The sequence below is a fragment of the Dryobates pubescens genome, chromosome 39, assembly GCF_014839835.1.
Source record: "Dryobates pubescens isolate bDryPub1 chromosome 39, bDryPub1.pri, whole genome shotgun sequence".
Taxonomy (NCBI): Eukaryota; Metazoa; Chordata; class Aves; order Piciformes; family Picidae; genus Dryobates; species Dryobates pubescens.
In genome coordinates this window covers 998366-1015752 of record NC_071650.1, presented here as the reverse complement: position 1 = coordinate 1015752, position 17387 = coordinate 998366, and the positions used below count along the sequence as shown (strand labels likewise).

The following is a 17387-nucleotide window of genomic DNA, read 5'->3' as shown; positions in this document are numbered from 1 at the left end:
GTGCCCAGGGACAGGGCAAGGGGCAATGGACACAAACTGGAACCCAGGAGGTGCCACAGGAGCAGAAGGAGCAAATTCTTCCTTGTGAGAGTGGCAGGGCACTGGGGCAGGCTGCCCAGAGAGGCTGTGGGGCCTCCATCTCTGCAGGCATTCCATAGAATCACAGAATTGTCAGGGTTGGAAGGGACCTCAAGGAGCAGCCAGTTCCAGCCCCCCTGCCACGGGCAGGGACACCTCACACTACAGCAGGTTGCTCACAGCCACAGCCAGCCTGGCCTGAAACACCTCCAGGCAGGAGGCTTCCACCACCTCCCTGGGCAGCCTGTGCCAGTGTCTCACCACCCTCATGGGCAAGAACTTCTTCCTAACAACCAATCTGAATCTCCCCACTTCTACTTTTGCTCCATTCCCCCCAGCCCTATCACTCCCTGACACCCTCAGAAGTCCCTCCCCAGCTTTCTTGGAGCCCCCTTCAGATCCTGCAAAGCCACAAGAAGGTCTCCTGGGAGCCTTCTCCTCTCCAGCCTGAGCAGCCCAGCTGGCTGTGTCCCTGTGTGGCTGACCCTGCTCTAGCAGGAGGGGTTGGACTGGATGATCTCCAGAGGTCCCTTCCAGCCCCTGCCATGCTGTGCTTTCATGGCCAGCAGCTGGGAGCTGCAGGCAGGGACATTGTCCTTCTCCTGCATCCCAGAAGAGAAACCCTGATGCAAGCCCTGGTGGCAAAGTGGAGCACAGAAATCTTTGAGTGCCTCCAGGTCATTGTCTCTCCCACAATGTCAAGTGAAGCACAACAGTTTCACAAGCCCTCTGGAGAGCTCATTTCAAGGTGCAGGAGATGTTTACACCCTGCAGGTCTCCAGGGCCTAACCAGCCAGCAGGATTCCCACGTGGATGGAGCTCTGTGAGGCTGAGCTGATCAACCCGGGGCTGACCTTACTGCTTCTGTCCCCAGCAGGGAGAGCTGAGAAGGGGAAGAGGGCCCAAAAGAGAAGCACAACAACCAGAGCTGCATTTATCTCTGGCCTGCTCTGAAAATCCCAGTGGCTGGAATTTGTCTCTGGGAGGGATGCACCCAGGCTGAGTGTCCTATCACTCCCTGACACCCTCAGAAGTCCCTCCCCAGCTTTCTTGGACCCCCCTGCAGAAGGCCACAAGAAGGTCTCCTGGGAGCCTTCTCCTCTCCAGACTGCACAACCCCAACTCTCTCAGGCTGTCTCCAGAGCAGAGCAGCTCCAGCCCTCTGCTCACCCTCCTGGCCCTTCTCTGGACCCCTTCCAGCCACCTCCAGACCCTTCCTGTAAGAGAGGCTCCAGAGCTGGCCCCAGAGCTCCAGGTGGGGTCTCAGCAGAGTGGAGCAGAGGGGCAGAATCCCCTCCCTGGCCCTGCTGGCCACACTTCTCTTGCTGCAGCCCAGGCTCTGCTTGGCTCTCTGGGCTGCAAGTGCTCCCTGCTGGCTCCTGCTGAGCTTCTCAACCCCCAGCACCCCAAGGCATGTTCCTGAGCAAGGAAAGCCAGCCCCAGGCTGGTGGGAAACATCAGCTCCACAGGAATCCCTTCCTTCTAATTGGATCTGAGTGGGTAATTAGCCCCAGCAGACCTCAGATCAATCTGGCTAATGAGTGACACAGCCCAGGCTTATCTCTGGTAACTGAATCCAGGGCTCTTCCCCTACAGCATGTCCACATCAATAATGGAGCAGCCCTGCAGCCATGGCCCTGCCAGCTGGCACACAGGGATGGAGCCTTCCCTCTCAGCAAACTCAAAGCCACCCTGGCTCAGACCAGTTCCTTACCCATCTCCACTCTGCCATCTGCTCAGCTCAAATGAGCTGCTCCTGAACCAGAGGATACCTGAGGGACCTCCCTGCTTCACAGGAGGTTGTCAAGGCAGGAGCACAGAACCACAGAGCTGATGGGGCTGGAAGAGACCTCTGAGCTCACCAAGTCCAACCCTTCACCCAGAGCTCACAACCTCACCGCTGCTGCTGAGCCTCTGCCACTGCACCACCTCCCTCAGCACCACATCCACACAGCTTTGAAACCCCCCCAGGGATGGGGACTCCACCACCCCCCTGGGCAGCCTGGGCCAGTGCCTGAGAGCCCTTGCTGGGAAGAGATTGTTCCTGATACCCAACCTGAACCTCCTCTGGGGCAACTTGAGGCTGCTTCCTCTTGCCCTGTCACTGCTGCAGATGAGAGGAGCCCAACCCCCACCTGGCTCCAGCCTCCACTCAGGGAGCTGTAGAGAGCAAGAAGGTCTCCACTTGCCCTCCTCTTCCCCACACTAAACACCCCCAGCTCCCTCAGCTGCTGCTCCCCAACCCTCTTCTCCAGACCCTTCCCCAGCTTCCTTGCTCTGGACCCTCTCCAGCCCCTCAATGTCCCTCTGGGAGTGAGGGTCCCAAAACTGACGTCCAACCTATTGCCTAACACCTCCTGACAGCCAAACCATGGCTCCAAGTGCCACAGCCAAGCCTTTCTTGAACACCTCCAGGGACACTGAGCCACCCACTGGGCAGCACATTCCCATGGGCAATCTCTCTCTCTCTGTGAATAACTTCTTGCTAAGATCAAGCCTAAACCTCCCCTGGCACAGCTTGAGACTGTGTCCTCTTGTTCTGCTTGCCTGGGAGAAGAGACCAACCCCCACCTGGCTACAACCTCCCTTGAGGGAGTTGGAGAGAGCAAGAAGGTCTCCCCTGAGCCTCCTCCTCTCCAGGCTAAGCAACCCCAGCTCCCTCAGCCTCTCCTCACAGGGCTGTGCCCCAGCCCCCTCCCCAGCCCCCTCCCCAGCCTCCTTGCCCTTCTCTGGACACCTTCAAGTGTCTCAATATCCTCTCATGCCCTGAGAAGCAGGAGCCCTGGCTGGGCAGCTGAAGGGTGGTGGATTGGCTCCAAGCTCCAGCTGGCCTCGTTACCCTGATGAGCTAATTGCTCTGAGAGGGGCAGCAGGGCAGTACTTGAGCAAGGCAGCTCCTCCCAGGGCCCCTTGGCTGCAGGGCTGTGTTCTGGAGAGGGGCTGGGGGAGGTGGAGGCCCTGGGTTTGCTCTCTGGCTCACTGCTGGGGGGAGGGAGGGAGAGGTTTTTCTGGTTGGGGTTTTTTTGTGTGTGTCTGTCTCATTTTTATGCTGTGCCTCTGATAAACCTCTGCCATGAAGCCTTTATCCTCCCTGGTGCTTCTGGCCCTGCTCCTGCCCCCTTGGGTGCTGGCACCAGCCGGTGGCAGGCAGGCTCCTGGCTTGGTGCTGAGGTCCCGAGGTGATGCTGCTCCAGGGGTGAGTGATGGAAGCCAGGGGTCCCTGCAGGGAGCTCCCTTCTGTCTGCTTCCAACCCCTGCTCTCCCCTGCAACGTCCCTCTGTGCCATAAGAAAGATAGGGACCTCTTGGAGCAGGTCCATGTTGGACTGGGTGAGCTACAGAGGTCCCTTCCAACTCAAAGCATTCTATGATCAGGTGGAGCTGGGATTCACTCTGCTGTGGGGCTGCTGGGGGGGGGCTTTTTTTGTCCTGCCTCTTATTTAGCAACACAAAGCAGGCATCAAGTGAGGAAGGGAGCCCACAGGAAAGAGAGCCAAGCAGAGCCTGGGCTGCAGCAAGAGAAGTGTGGCCAGCAGGGCCAGGGAGGGGATTCTGCCCCTCTGCTCCACTCTGCTGAGACCACAGCTGCAGCTCTGGGGCCAGCTCTGGAGCCTCTCTTCCAGGAAGGATCTGGAGGTGCTGGAAGGGGTCCAGAGAAGGGCCAGGAGGATGAGCAGAGGGCTGGAGCACCTCTCCTATCTAGGAGGACAGACTGAAGGAGTTGGGGCTGTTCAGTCTGGAGAGGAGAAGGCTCCCAGGAGACCTCATTTGGCCTTCTGCAGGGGGCTCCAAGAAAGCTGGGGAGGGACTTCTGAGGGTGTCAGGGAGTGACAGGACTGGGGGGAATGGAACTAAGCTAGAAGTGGGGAGAGTCAGATTGGATGTTAGGAAGAAGTTCTTGGCCATGAGGGTGGTGAGAGCCTGGCACAGGTTGCCCAGGGAGGTGGTGGAAGCCTCCTGCCTGGAGGTGTTTCAGGCCAGGCTGGCTGTGGCTGTGAGCAACCTGCTGCAGTGTGAGGTGTCCCTGCCCATGGCAGGGGGGTTGGAGCTGGCTGAGCCTTGAGGTCCCTTCCAGCCCTGACCATTCTCTGATTCTAATTTTTTAACCCTATTTTATGAATGAGTTGCCCAGGGGCTTGGCACAGGCAAGGCCCTCAGGGTAGCAGGGCAGCATGGTGTTCCCTGCCTCTGAGCAGCACCAGGGTGGGCAGTGGCAGCTGGGTCTGCACTGAGGCTCTCTTCTCCTTACAGGCATGTGGATCCTCTCAGGAAGAGCAGAAGGTTAAGGCAGGTAAGAAGGAATTCTCACATCAGCCTTTCCTCCCTCCCCTCCCCTCCCTTCCTCCTCCCCTTGTGGATTTTATCATTTATTGACTATTTTTAGCCTGAATAAATTCTCCCCAGGAATTGTTAGGGACCTCAAGCCAAGGAGCAGCATCTGGCCCCAGGGTGGCATTGAGAGGGAAGGAGATGTGGCTGGATGAGGTTTTGAGCAGCCTGGGCTGGTGGGAGGTGTCCCTGCCCAAGGGAAGGGGGTTGGAACTGGGAAATCCTGAAGCTCCCTTCCACCTCAAGGCATTAGAATGATATCAAGAGGTGGGAGAGAGGTTGTCCAAGGAGGTGGCTGAGACCCCATCCCTGGAGGTATTCAAGGTGAGGCTGGACAGGGCTCTGGGCAACCTGATCTCGTGGAGGATGTCCCTGCTGAGTGCAGGAGGAGCTTTGGAGGTGCCTTCCAGCCCAGACCATGCTGTGCTTCTGTAAGGTGAATCACTACCTTAGAAGCCCATGAGGGACACCTCACACTACAGCAGGTTGCTCACAGCCACAGCCAGCCTGGCCTGAAAAACCTCCAGGCAGGAGGCTTCCACCACCTCCCTGGGCAACCTGTGCCAGGCTCTCACCACCCTCATGGGCAACAACTTCTTCCTGACAGCCAATCTGACTCTCCCCACTTCTAGTTTTGCTCCATTCCCCCAGTCCTGGGTGGGAGGCACACACAGGCAGTGTTTGTCCTTGCACAGGCAGAGCTGGGTGTTGGGGAATGGCAGAGGTGGGGATTCAGCCTGGCTATGGATGGGGCAGCTGGTGCCAGGGCTTCTCTGCTTCCCTCAGCCCTCCAAGTGCCCTGGAGCAGCACATACCAGTGGGGTGAGTGCTGATGGAGGTGGGATTTGGGGTAGGGTTCTGGCAGGTGTGGATGGCAACTGTCCCTTGAGATGGAAAGGATGCTGTGGGTGCATGGCTGTGTGCTCAGGTGGTCTCCTTTTGAAGTCAAACCCTGGCATGACATTGGAGAAGAAATCTGAGGAGGAGCAACTGCAGGAGCTGGGGATGGTTAGTGGGAAACAGAGGAGGCTGAGGGCAGACCTCATGGCTCTCTCCAGCTGCCTGAAAGGAGGCTGTGGAGAGGTTGGTGCTGGTCTCTGCTCCCAGGTAATTAGGGACAGAACAAGAGGGAAGAGCCTCAAGCTGCAGCAGGGCAGGGGCAGGCTGGAGAGCAGGAAGAATTTTTCCCCATCAAGAGTGGTCAGGCACTGGGCTGAGCTGCCCAGGGAGGTGGTGGAGTCCCCAAGCCTGGAGGTGTTCAAAGGTGGTTTGGCTGTGGTGCTTGGGGCTGTGGTTTAGGGGTGAGCCTTGCAGAGCAGGGTCAGGGCTTGGTCTTGGTGCTCCTGAGGCTCTCTTCCAACCTGAATGGTTCTGTGTTCTGTATTGCTTGCAGGTGCTCCTGCTGGGGGGCTTGCCAGCTGCTTGACAAATGGGAGGGGGAGGTAGCAGACTGAGGAGGCAAGGGGAAAATTCTGGATGTAAAGACAAGTGCCTGTGGGAACTGGGGATGGAGGAAAGCCTGAGCTGGCTGCTCCTGCCCAGAGAGGTTGTGCAGTCTCCTTCTCTGGGCACTTTCCAGCCCTGTCTGGCTGTGTTCCTGTGTTACCTGTGCTGGATTCTGTGGTCCTGCTCTGGCAGGGGGCTTGGACTCGATGGCCTTTGAAGGTCCCTTCCAACCCCTAACATCCTGTGATCCTTGCCTTCCAGGCTCAGAGTCTCCTTGGATATCAGCCTATGTGCCTCTAAGAAGCTGCCACAGGGTCCTGCAGGAGGAGCATGGGGAGTTCTCTCCTCCAGCACACCACGCAGACACCCCCAGGAGCTTCTGGTGCAAGTGGACGATCTGGGCAGGCTCCAGGAAGCACATCATCATCTACATCCTGGGCTTCAGCAGCCAGCAGGGCTGCCACGGCGGCGGGGACACGATCCTCTTCGAAGGAGTCTCCTCCCTGGTGGAGCACGGCGTGCTGTACGCCTGCTGGCAGAAGCAGACACACGTCTTTGCCACCCTGGCACAGGCTGTCCACGTCCTGCTGCTGAGCAGGGCCTCCCCCAGCTGCAGAGGGGCACAGTTCAGAGGCAAGTACCACATCTTCCAAGACCAGCAAGGTGAAGCTTCCTCCCAGGGGGATGTGATGCCTGGAACTCCTGCTCCAGAGCTGCCAAAGCAAGATGGCACTTTCCAGTCTGAACACCTCAGGGATGTGCTGAGCTCTGCCGCCCCTCACAGCGCTGCAGGACCCGGCCAGCCCACGGTGCTGAGCTCTGCCACCCCTCACAGCGCTGCAGGACCCGGCCAGCCCACGGTGCTGAGCTCTGCCACCCCTCACAGCGCTGCAGGACCCGGCCGGCCCACGGTGCTGAGCTCTGCCACCCCTCACAGCGCTGCAGGACCCGGCCAGCCCACGGTGCTGAGCTCTGCCACCCCTCACAGCGCTGCAGGACCCGGCCAGCCCAGGGTGCTGAGCTCTGCCACCCCTCACAGCGCTGCAGGACCCGGCCAGCCCACGGTGCTGAGCTCTGCCACCCCTCACAGCGCTGCAGGACCCGGCCAGCCCACGGTGCTGAGCTCTGCCACCCCTCACAGCGCTGCAGGACCCGGCCAGCCCACGGTGCTGAGCTCTGCCACCCCTCACAGCGCTGCAGGACCCGGCCAGCCCACGGTGCTGAGCTCTGCCACCCCTCACAGCGCTGCAGGACCCGGCCAGCCCACGGCGCTGGGCAGGGAGTCGCTGTGGCACAGAGGGATCCTGCCGGGTGCTGAGGCTGTCCGACGTGAACCTGTGAAGCCATCACCGGTGGAAAGCGAAGCTCCTTGTGTGCCGGGGTCTGAGCTGCCAGGGGGCCTGAGGAGCTGCCAGGGAGCTGAGGGCAGAGGAGCAGCCGAGCACATGGCCCCTGGTGCGGCGCAGGAGAGCCGTGGGCAGAGGCTCCCCCTGGGCAGCGGCACCGGCCCGGGGCTGGGTTGCACGCACAGCCTTTCAGCTTTGCCCGGTGCCAGGCAGGCAGCAGAGCGGCCCTGGGGGTCGGAGGGCAGGCAGCCTGCCCTGCCCCCTGCCCCGGGGCTGCCAGCTGTGTCTGACCTGCGCTTTGCTATTCAGCCGACACCCACAGGTCGCCTGGGCTCGGCTGCACCCTCGCAGCCTCCGGCCCCCGCGAGAAGAGGCAGCCCAGAGAGCACAGATGCCGGCAGGTACCAAGGGCTCAGCACAGTCAGCTTGGAGAAGGACGAAAGCAGGGGCAGGGCTGGCACAGCAAGCAGCCTGGCAGAGGCCCTGCTGCCCAGCATGAGCAGCCCCCAGGCGGTGGCACCCAGGGACCCCTCTCGTCTGCCTCCTCCAAGGTGCCAAAGCAGCTCTGGGGGCTTGGCCGTGACTCAGCCCGGGCTGGGAACCCCTGGCCTCCAGCACACAAACCTGAGGGCTGCTTCCCCTCCAGAAGCTTCTAGGGGAGCTGCTGAGGAGAGAGCAGTGCTGCATCCCACTGTAGCGTGGGGCACCCTCCCAGGGCATCCTCATTGGCACAGCCAGAGCAGCCACAGCCTGCAGCCAGCCTCCACAGCCCCCGGGAGCCTTCCCCGGAGTGCCCCGGGCTGTCCAGCCGCCGAGGCAGCTCCGGCATCAGGCATGGGTGTGAGGAGCTGCCTCCAGCAGAGTGCCAGGGCTGCTGCAGGGCTGGTGGTGCCCTCGCTGCCAGCAGAGCTGCAGCCTCCTCCCGGGGCTGTGCCCACCCCAGGGACAGGAGCAGGGCCTGCAGTGCTGCTGTCCTGCGCAGGACCTGACCCTGCTGATTTCACCCTTCCCTCAGCAGCAGAGCCTGCCTCCAGCATTGTCTTTTCTCCACCAGCACCTGTGGACACCATCAGCCTCAGGCCAAGGACAGGCACCTTGCTGGCTAGTGCAGGAGGACAGGAGGTGATCTCCCCTTCCCCACCTTGCCAACCAGCAGTAGCCTCTGAACCAGGCACAAATGAGGCTCCTGGATGCCTTGGGCCTGGGATGCATGAGCTGCTGCTGGGGGAGGTGGGTGGCCAGCAAGGAGAAACTGCAGCCCCAGTGGGCTCACAAGCTGGAGGATCCTCCCCAGGCCCAAAGCCTGGTGTGGGGTTCCCTCAGCCTGAGGACCATGCAAGCAGTGGCTCTGGTGTGGCTCCAGCTTCCCTGCCTGGCACCTGGGGAGAGAGGCAAGAGGAGCATGTGGTGCCAGGGCAGCACTGGGGCACAGGTGCTGATGGCAAACCGACTTCTGCCTCCATCCCTGGGGGGCTTCACCTGCAGAAAACCACTGAAGCTCCCCAGGTGGGTGCAGGAGAGGGGAGAAATGCCTCTGCCAGCGCTACTCCTGCACAGCCTGGTCCTGCTGGGGCCCAGCAGGGGCAGACAGTGTGGAGAGGTCAAAAGCCTCCGGAGTCCTCTGATGATCCTGTATCCAGAACCCCCCAGATGCCAGGAGGACAGCAACAGAAGCATGCTGGTAGGTCCCCCAAGAGTTCCCCTCTTGGTGTAAGCCATCTTTGGAAGGCAGGAGAGCTTGGTGGGGTCAAGGACAAGGCTGTCACCCACCTGCCTGGGCAGGGACAGGCTTCCAGCAAAGCGGTCTTGTTGGCCAAGCCTCTGTTGGCAGCAAACCCACGTCACTGAGGGTGCTGGAGGCTGGGGTGGGGGCTGCAAAGGGCCAGACCCCTGTGAGGCAGCTGTGGCCTGGGCTCAGCTCTGGCTGCAGAGCTCAGACAGGGCTCTGTTGAAATCTTGCAGCAGGAGAGAGCCTGGAGCAGGACCTCTCCTGTGGCACGATGCCAGCCTTGGGGTGTGGGGAGGGTTGAAATTGTCCCCCCCCCCCCAAATCAAATTGGTGTCTTCCAGCCACTGACTGCAGGCTTCCTTTCTGCTGTGGCAGAGCTGGGAGCTCCCTGGGCAGTGCAGTACTCCCCTGCCAGGAGCTGCCACCTTGTCCTGGGGGATGGCTCCGGGACCTTCTCCCTGCCGCCACGCGCCGAGGCCGAGACCAACATCTGGTGCAACTGGACCATCCTGGGGGGCCCCCAGAAGCACCTCCTCGTCTACATCCAGGGATTCCAGGGCACTGATGGCTGTGCCAAGAACCAGGACAAGATCATCTTCCAGGGGGTGCTGTCCAGGGTGGAAACCCAAGCGGTCTATGCCTGCCACAACCGAGGGACTCTGATCTTCGCTACCCAAGCCGCTGCGCTCCACATCGTGCTCCTGGCCTCCCTGCCCAGTCAGTATGGACACTTCAAAGGTCACTACTATGTCTTCAGAGACTCTGGCACCAGGGGCCTCTCCAGTGACACCATGGCCCCCCAAGAGCCTGTCCAGGAGGCCTCCAAGAAAGCAAGCTGGAGGATGGCAGTCACAAAAGATTGGTTGCCCACGTTAAGAGCATCTCCAGGCCCACCACGTGCACCTGCTGGTGGGAAGGTCCAGCCTGAGCTTGTGAGCCCCACTGAAGAGGCTCAGCACCCTCCTGGTCTCCTGGAATCTGCTCAGTCTGGTGCTAACCTCAGCAAGCTGGAGCTGGATGAGTGTGGTCAGCTGCAGGATGAGAGAGAGCTGGACAGGAGCCTCGAGGACCGTGGCAGTGAGGGAGCTGAAGGTGATGTCTTGGTGGGGTTGTCTCCAGCTCAGCAAGGTGCTGAGGTGTCTGCTGCAGAGCCTGCAGAGGCAGAGCTGGTCTCTGCCCTGCTGACCTGCTGCCCCCCAGCGAGTGTCCCCTGCCCGGAGGTGCCCAGCAGCAGTGCAGATGTCTCGGCCACACCACCTGGCCTGGGTGAGGCCAGTGCCAGCCTGCTGGATGAAGTGGCCTCTGCTGCACCTGGCACACAGACACCAGTGCTGGAAGAGCCACTGCTGACCAGGAACACAAAACCTGCTCCTCTCTACCCTTCTCCTGCTGTGACTGCTGGAGGTGTGACATCTCCAGGAGAGGGACCTGAAGAGCTCCTTGGTAAGGCAGTTTGGGGGCTGTCTGGGGCTGGACTGCTGTCCCACGCTGTGCACCATCCAGTCCTAGGGCTGCAGAACTCTCTCAAGAGAGGTTTCCTTTGCAGGCAGGGCTGCCACCTTCAGTTAGTCCATGTGGCAGCACTCCTGCAGCCAGGCAAAGTGGGGCTTGAGAGGGCAGAGGGTTAGCTGCTCCAGCCTCGACATCCAGGGCCTGCTGCTCCTCTTGACAAGGAGAGGCTGGTTCCTAATCCAACCTTACCACAGAACTGTCAGGGTTGGAAGGGACCTCATGGATCATCCAGATCCAACCCCCCTGCCATGGGCAGGGGCACCTCACACTACAGCAGGTTGCTCACAACCTGAAAAACCTCCAGGCAGGAGGCTTCCAACCCCCTCCCTGGGCAACCTGTGCCAGGCTCTCACCACCCTCATGGGCAAGAACTTCTTCCTGACATCCCATCTGAATCTCCCCACTTCTAGTTTTGCTCCATTCCCCCTCAGCTCCAGTCTAACCCTGCCCTCATGGCCACAAGGTGCCAGACCAACAGGAGGTGGTTCTTAACGCCCAACCTGAACCACCTTAATGTACTCCCCCCCTGCCCCATCCCCTGTCCTTGCTGGTACACTGAGGCCAGGAGGCTGATCCTCTCCTTTGACAGATCTGCTGTCTGCCCTGCCCTCGCTGGAGAACGACACAGAGCTGCAAGCCCAGCACCATCCTGGAGGTGAGCCTGTGGGAAAACACTGCCCTGAGGCCAGGGTGCTGCTCACTGGGCTGTGCCAGGCTTGGGAAGGGGTGAAGAGGCCTTCTGAGCAGTGGAATCATAGAATGGTTTGGGCTGGAAAAGCTCTTCAAGATCATCCAGTCCAACCAGTCTCTAACTCTGCCAAGGCTAGGGCTGAACTAGTTAGGCCTAGTGTTCAGCACTGAGCTTTGGACACTTCTGTTGCTGCAAGGCCAGGTCTAGTGAGCTGAGCTTTGGACACTTCTGTTGCTGCAAGGTCAGGTCTAGTGAGCTGAGCTTTGGACACTGCCCTTGCTGTAAGGGGAGGTCTAGTGTTCAGCACTGAGCTTTGGACACTTCTGTTGCTGCAAGGCCAGGTCTAGTGAGCTGAGCTTTGGACACTGCCCTTGCTGTAAGGGGAGGTCTAGTGTTCAGCACTGAGCTTTGGACACTTCTGTTGCTGCAAGACCAGGTCTAGCGTTCAGCACTGAGCTTTGGACACTTCTCTTGCTGCAAGACCAGGTCTAGTGTTCAGCACTGAGCTTTGGCTTGTCCCTTCCTGCTGCTCCACAGCTCTCTTTGGCACAGGCTGCCTGGGGAGGTGGTGGAGACACCATCCCTGGAGGTGTTCCAGACATGCTACCTGGGGGTGTGGTGGGCTGTGAATTCCTCTCCCCTGAGATTAAATTTCCAGCCCAGCTCAGCTGGAAGCAAATGAAGCTTTATTTACCAGCAAAGCTGCAATCTAAATATGAAATGCAATGAACATGTACAAAAGATGTACCAATGTTCCTCTTTTCCAGCTGTAGTGATGGTTCTGGGCTGGCTGATCTGGAAGGTCTTTTCCAGCTGTAGTGGTGGTTCTGTGTTCTGCCTGGTGCACAACCTCTGGACATAACCCTGTGGCACCAACTCACTGCAACCTGTCCTCCTGCCCCTCCTGCCCCTCCTGCCCCTCCTGCCCCTCCTGCCCCTCCTGCCCCTCCTGCCCCTCCTGCCCCTCCTGCCCCTCCTGCCCCTCCTGCCCCTCCTGCCCCTCCTGCCCCTCCTGTCCTCCTGCCCCTCCTGTCCTCCTGCCCCTCCTGTCCTCCTGCTGGTGCTTGAGGGTTGATTCTCTAAGGAGCCTGTGTTCTGTGGGCTCCTCCATGCCAGGCTCTCCTCTCTCCTGACAGATGTGCTGTTTGAAGTCACTGCTGAAATCAACCCCCAGGGCTGGATTCCTCCTGATGATAGGGAGCTCCAAAAAGGTCTCCTGGACTCCATGAAGAACTATGTAAGTAAGGCTTGGGAAGAGGGAGGAGAAAAGCCAATGTGATGGCTCAGCTCCTCAGCAAGAAGAGCCCATGGGGTGTGCCCTTCACTCCAGGGGGTGTCTGGTGCTGAGCTGCTGGTGCTGGTTGTCACCTGAGCTTAGCAGCGATGCCCTGGCAGGATGCCCAGCTGCAGCAGCTGGCACTTGGTGGCTGCAGCCCCTCCTAGCAGCTGAAAGCCACTGCAAAGACAGAGGTGTCACCAGGCGAGGTGACAGCTCTGCAAGCAGGGCAGCTTGCAGCCAGGGCCTCAGAGAGGGCAGGTGCCTGAGCAGCTGTGCCCAGGGCTGTCCCCAAGCTGCCTTTTGGGGTGCAGTCTGGAGCAGCATGGCTCAGCTTGGTGCTCAGCCCGGAGCTGCTGTCCCTCCGCTGCTGCTCTTCCATGGCTGAGCACCCAAATGCTCACCTGGGGCTCCTACTGCCCTCCCTTTCCCCAAATGGCCTTGTGCTGAGCTGAAGCTGAGAGAGAAAAGGCTCAGAGCAGTGAGCTGAGGGACACCTCAGGCATCCCAAGTGGTTTGTGCCAGGGAAGAGCAAAGTGTGCAGGCAAAGGAACTGTTTGCTGCTCTGCTCCTGCCCACTAAAGGTCAGCTCAGAGCTGCTGCTCATTCTGTTCCTTTGCAGATCCAGCAGAACCTGAAGCTTCCTGCCAAGAGAGTCAGTGAGGTCAAGTTAAAGGAGATCAAAAGGTAGGGTGAGGGCTGTGCTGATGGCTTGGCAGCTGGCTCTGCTGCATAGCCTGGCATCTTTCTTGGACAGTGGGGGCTTTGCTTCTCCTCCTTCCTCACATGCTTCATATTGCTCTTGTCCTGTGATCTCCAACTTGTACTGAAAGAAGGAGGGGAAAAAGCCCCAAACAAACTGTGTTTTCTAGAGGAAAACTGGATGCCAAGTGCTGGCTAGGGCCCTTCTAGGGCTAAGAAGGATCTAAGCTCTGGGGAGTTGCTGGAGCTCCTCTCTTATGAGGACAGACTGAGAGAGTTGGGGCTGTTCAGTCTGGAGAAGAAAAGGCTCCCAGGAGACCTAACTGTGGCCTTGCAGTATCTGCAGGGGGCTCCAAGAAAGCTGGGGAGGGACTTTTGGGGGTGTCAGGGAGTGATAGGACTGGGGGGAATGGAGCAAAAGTAGAAGTGGGGAGATTCAGATTGGATGTCAGGAAGAAGTTCTTGCCCATGAGGGTGGTGAGAGCCTGGCACAGGTTGCCCAGGGAGGTGGTGGAAGCCTCCTGCCTGGAGGTGTTTCAGGCCAGGCTGGCTGTGGCTGTGAGCAACCTGCTGTAGTGTGAGGTGTCCCTGCCCATGGCAGGGGGGTTGGAGCTGGCTGAGCCTTGAGGTCCCTTCCAGCCCTGACAGTTCTTGGAAAATGAGAATCCTCACCCCTGCCACAGTGTCTGCTGGAGAAAGCAGGGAGCTGCCAGAAGGGCCCTGCCATGCTGCCCAGGCTGGTGCAGGGCAGCAGATTCCTGCTGCAATTCACTTTCTGGGAGCGTCTGGGGACTGCAGCACAGCTTCCAGAGAGGAAGCTCTCCTGCTTCCCTTGGGCCAAGTGCAAAGCTGCCTCTCATCACAATCCAGGATCACAGAATGGGTTGGGTTGGAAGGGATCTTAAAGATCATCCAGTTCCAAACCTCTGCCATGGGCAGGGACACCTCCCACCAGCCCAGCTTGCTCAAGGCCTCATCCAGCCTGGCCCTGAACACCTCCAGGCAGGAGGCAGCCACAGCCTCCTTGGGCAGCCTGTGCCAGAGTCTCCCCACCCTCACTGGAAAGAATTTCTTCTTCATCTCCAGTCTCAATCTCTCTTCTCCCAGCTCAAAGCCATTGTCCCTCATCCTGTCACCCCCAGCCCTTGTCAAAAGTCTTCAAACATCCCTCTCCAGCTCTCCTGGAGCCCTCTCATGTACTGGAAGGCTGCTCTAAGATCTCCCTGGAGCCTTCTCTTCCCCAGGCTGAACATCCCCGACTCTCCCAGCCTGTCCCCACAGGGGAGGTTCTCCAGCCTGCAGCAGCGTGGTGTGATAGGAACGAGGGGAAGGTCTAAACGGGCTTCCAGCGCAGGGCTTGGCGGTGGTGCCTACCTCTCCCCTCAGCCCGGGCTCTCCTCTGCCTGCAGGACCAGCGGTGCCAACCTGCTGCTGCGGCTCTGGCTGCAGCTGAAGCCGGAGGACCGGAACCTGTCTGCGCTGCTGCACTCCCAGCTGCAGCAGCTGCCGGGCGCCCGGGCCGGGCCGGAGGAGCCGCAGCTCGTCTCGCTGCTGGTCGAAGGTGGGAGCTTCCCTCTCCTCGGCTCCGAGCCCTTCCCTGCCGAGGCTCGGTGCCGGCTCACGGTCCCTCTTTGCCTGCCTTACAGACGTGGACGAGTGCGGCGCCGGCCCCAGCCTCTGCGGGGAGCAGGCAGAGTGCTTCAACCGCCCGGGCACCTACCTCTGCCGCTGCAGAGAGGGCTACGAGGACCGTTCCCCCACCAGATCCGGCACCTCCTGCGTCCCTGCTCCCCGATCAGGTAGAGGGCACAGCAGCGGCTCTGTCGCTGCCCCGCGGGAGGTTTATCTCCCCTCTGTGAGCTGCCTGTGCAGCACCGGCCGTGCCGCAGAAAGCAGACAGTAATGGAGTGGGGCCAGGGAAGGGCGAGGAAGCTGGGGATGGGTCTGGGGGAGAGGGCTGGGGAGGAGCAGCTGAGGGAGCTGGGGGTGTTTAGTGTGGAGGAGGCTGAGGGGAGACCTCCTTGCTCTCTGCAGCTCCCTGAGGGGAGGCTGGAGCCAGGTGGGGGTTGGACTCTTCTCCCCAGTTAGTAGTGACAGGAGAGGAAATGGCCTGAAGCTGCACCAAGGGAGGGTTAGGTTGGATATCAGGAACAATGTCTTTGCTGCAAGAGTGGCCAGGGATTGGCACAGGCTGCCCAGGCAGGTGGTGGAGTCCCTATCCCAGGAGGTGTTCCATGAAACCTGTGTCCATGGCGCTTGGGGCCATGGTTTAGTGGCCATGGGGGTCTTGGGTGGGTGGTTGGGGTGGATGATCCCTGAGAGCTTTTCCAACCCAGACAGTTCTGTTGTTCTTTGTCCTCGGGGTGGAGGCTTGGGAGTGATGCTCTGCCCTGGAGGCCACCGTGAGGGTTTCTGGAAGGTGTCAGGGCAGGTGTTGACCCTGCTGGGAGAGGGTGCCCAGAGGTCCAGCTCTCCCCCTGAGCATGGCAGTCGTGCTGTGGGGCAGTGTGAGCAGAGCTGGGCTGAGCAGAACAAGGCTGTGTCCCTTCTCTTCGCAGGGACCGTTTTCCTCCAGTACGCTGACATCCTGGTGGGGGCGTCCCTGGTGGCTGCCCTGGCAATGCTGGTAGCTGCCGGAGCCATGTGCAGGCAGAGGTGGAGCTGCAGGAAGAGCCCCAGCCCCGAGGAGCCGGCGGGTAGGGCTGAGGAGGAGCCGGCGCTGGAGCTGCCAGCCCTGGGGGAGTGCCTGCGCCTCGACCCCTTCCAGCTGAAGCTGCGGGCCAGGACCCCCGAGTGGCTGTGGGGGGCACGGCCCCCCCCCTGGCCAGGCGTGCCAGCTCTGTCTGGAGCAGTCCCCTCCGCTCTGAGAGGACTATTGAGGACCTTCCCCAGCCCCTCTGTGGGCCTGGTGACCTTCCAGGTGCCTTCTGCCTTCCCCAGCTGGCACAGGCTGTGCCAACCTTCCTGCTGTGCTTGGGGGGGACCAGGGGCATCCCACCAGAGTCTTCCTCAGCTTGTCATGTATTTATTTATTCAAGTTATTCTTGTTTTGCTCAGCTGAGGGAACAAAGCAGCTTCTCTTGCCTGACCCTGCTAGAGAGTTGTCCATGGCTGTGGAAATTAAACCTCTTTGTGTTTCGTTTTAAAGAGGAAATCAGCTGTTTTGGTGCTGCTTCACTGAAGGAATTAAACCTCATCCTGCAAAGGTGCTCTTGGGGCTGCCTGCTTTCACCTGCCCCTAAGGTGCAGAGCTCCACAGGAAGCCCTGCAGGAAGCTCTGAGGAGCTGCAGGAGGCTGCTTCCAGGCTTGCTCTCAGTCTCTGAGTGTGGGGGGGAGAATCCTTGTGAGGGAGCACAGCTCATGGATCCCCTGTCCCTCAGCAAGGGGGACTGCATTGAATGCTGCTTGCTGAGCTGCTGGCTGCAAGAAGCAGCTCCTCATCATTCACAGCTGTGTCCCCCTCTTGGCCTGCAGCTGAAGGCTTGGCAAGTCTCTATTTCTCTAAGTTAGGGCTTTCCAGAAGGGAATCCCCTTCCCCCTCGACTGACCTCCCTCCCTCCCTTCCCCCCTCCTTGTCACAATCTAGAATCACAGAATGGGTTGGGGTGGAAGGGATCTTAAAGCTCATCCAGTTCCAACCCCCTGCCAGGGGCAGGGACACTTCCCACCAGCTCAGGTTCCTCAAGGCTTCATTCAACCTGGCCTTGAACACCTCCAGGGAGGAGGCAGCCACAGCCTCCCTGGGCAACCTGTGCCAGTGTCTCCCTACCCTCACTCTAAAGAATTTCTTCCTCATCTCCAGTCTCAATCTCCCCTCTCCCAGCTCAGAGCCATTATCCCTTGTCCTGTCACTCCCAGCCCTTGTCAGAAGTCTCTCCCCAGCTCTCCTGGAGCCCCTTCAAGTACAGGAAGGCTGCTCCGAGGTCTCCCTGGAGCCCCAACTCTCCCAGCCTGTCCCCACAGGGGAGGTTCCCCGGCCCCCTGAGCACCTCCCCGTGTGAGCCGCACGATGGCGAATGCCCCACTAGAGGGCGCTGCCTGCCGCCAAACCCCCGGCGCAGGCTGCGGCCGCTGCAGGCTGAGCAGCGGCTGTGGGGCAGGGCTGCAGCCCTGGGACGGTCCCTGAGCCAACCAGGACCAGATCGCGAAGCGCCCGCATGGACTTTTTGTGCTTGGTGAGCAGCTCTGGCCAAGAGGTGCTGAAGGAAGAGTTGGGGTTGGTCAGGCTGGAGAGGAGAAGGCTCCCAGGAGACCTTCTTGTGGCCTTGCAGGATCTGC

The 17387-nt window shown here is 60.1% G+C and overlaps 1 protein-coding gene across 1 annotated transcript; it reads left to right on the top strand.

The window, feature by feature from the left end:
• Positions 1–8644: 8644 nt before the first annotated feature.
• Positions 8645–16587, top strand: LOC128899065 (uncharacterized). The gene is made up of 9 exons (XM_054177200.1): positions 8645–8879; positions 9303–10370; positions 11029–11094; positions 12267–12367; positions 13029–13093; positions 14518–14669; positions 14755–14907; positions 15667–15907; positions 16584–16587. The coding sequence occupies exons 1-9, from the start codon at positions 8849–8851 to the stop codon at positions 16585–16587; spliced, it is 1881 nt and encodes a 626-aa protein (XP_054033175.1). The 5' UTR covers positions 8645–8848.
• Positions 16588–17387: the final 800 nt, after the last annotated feature.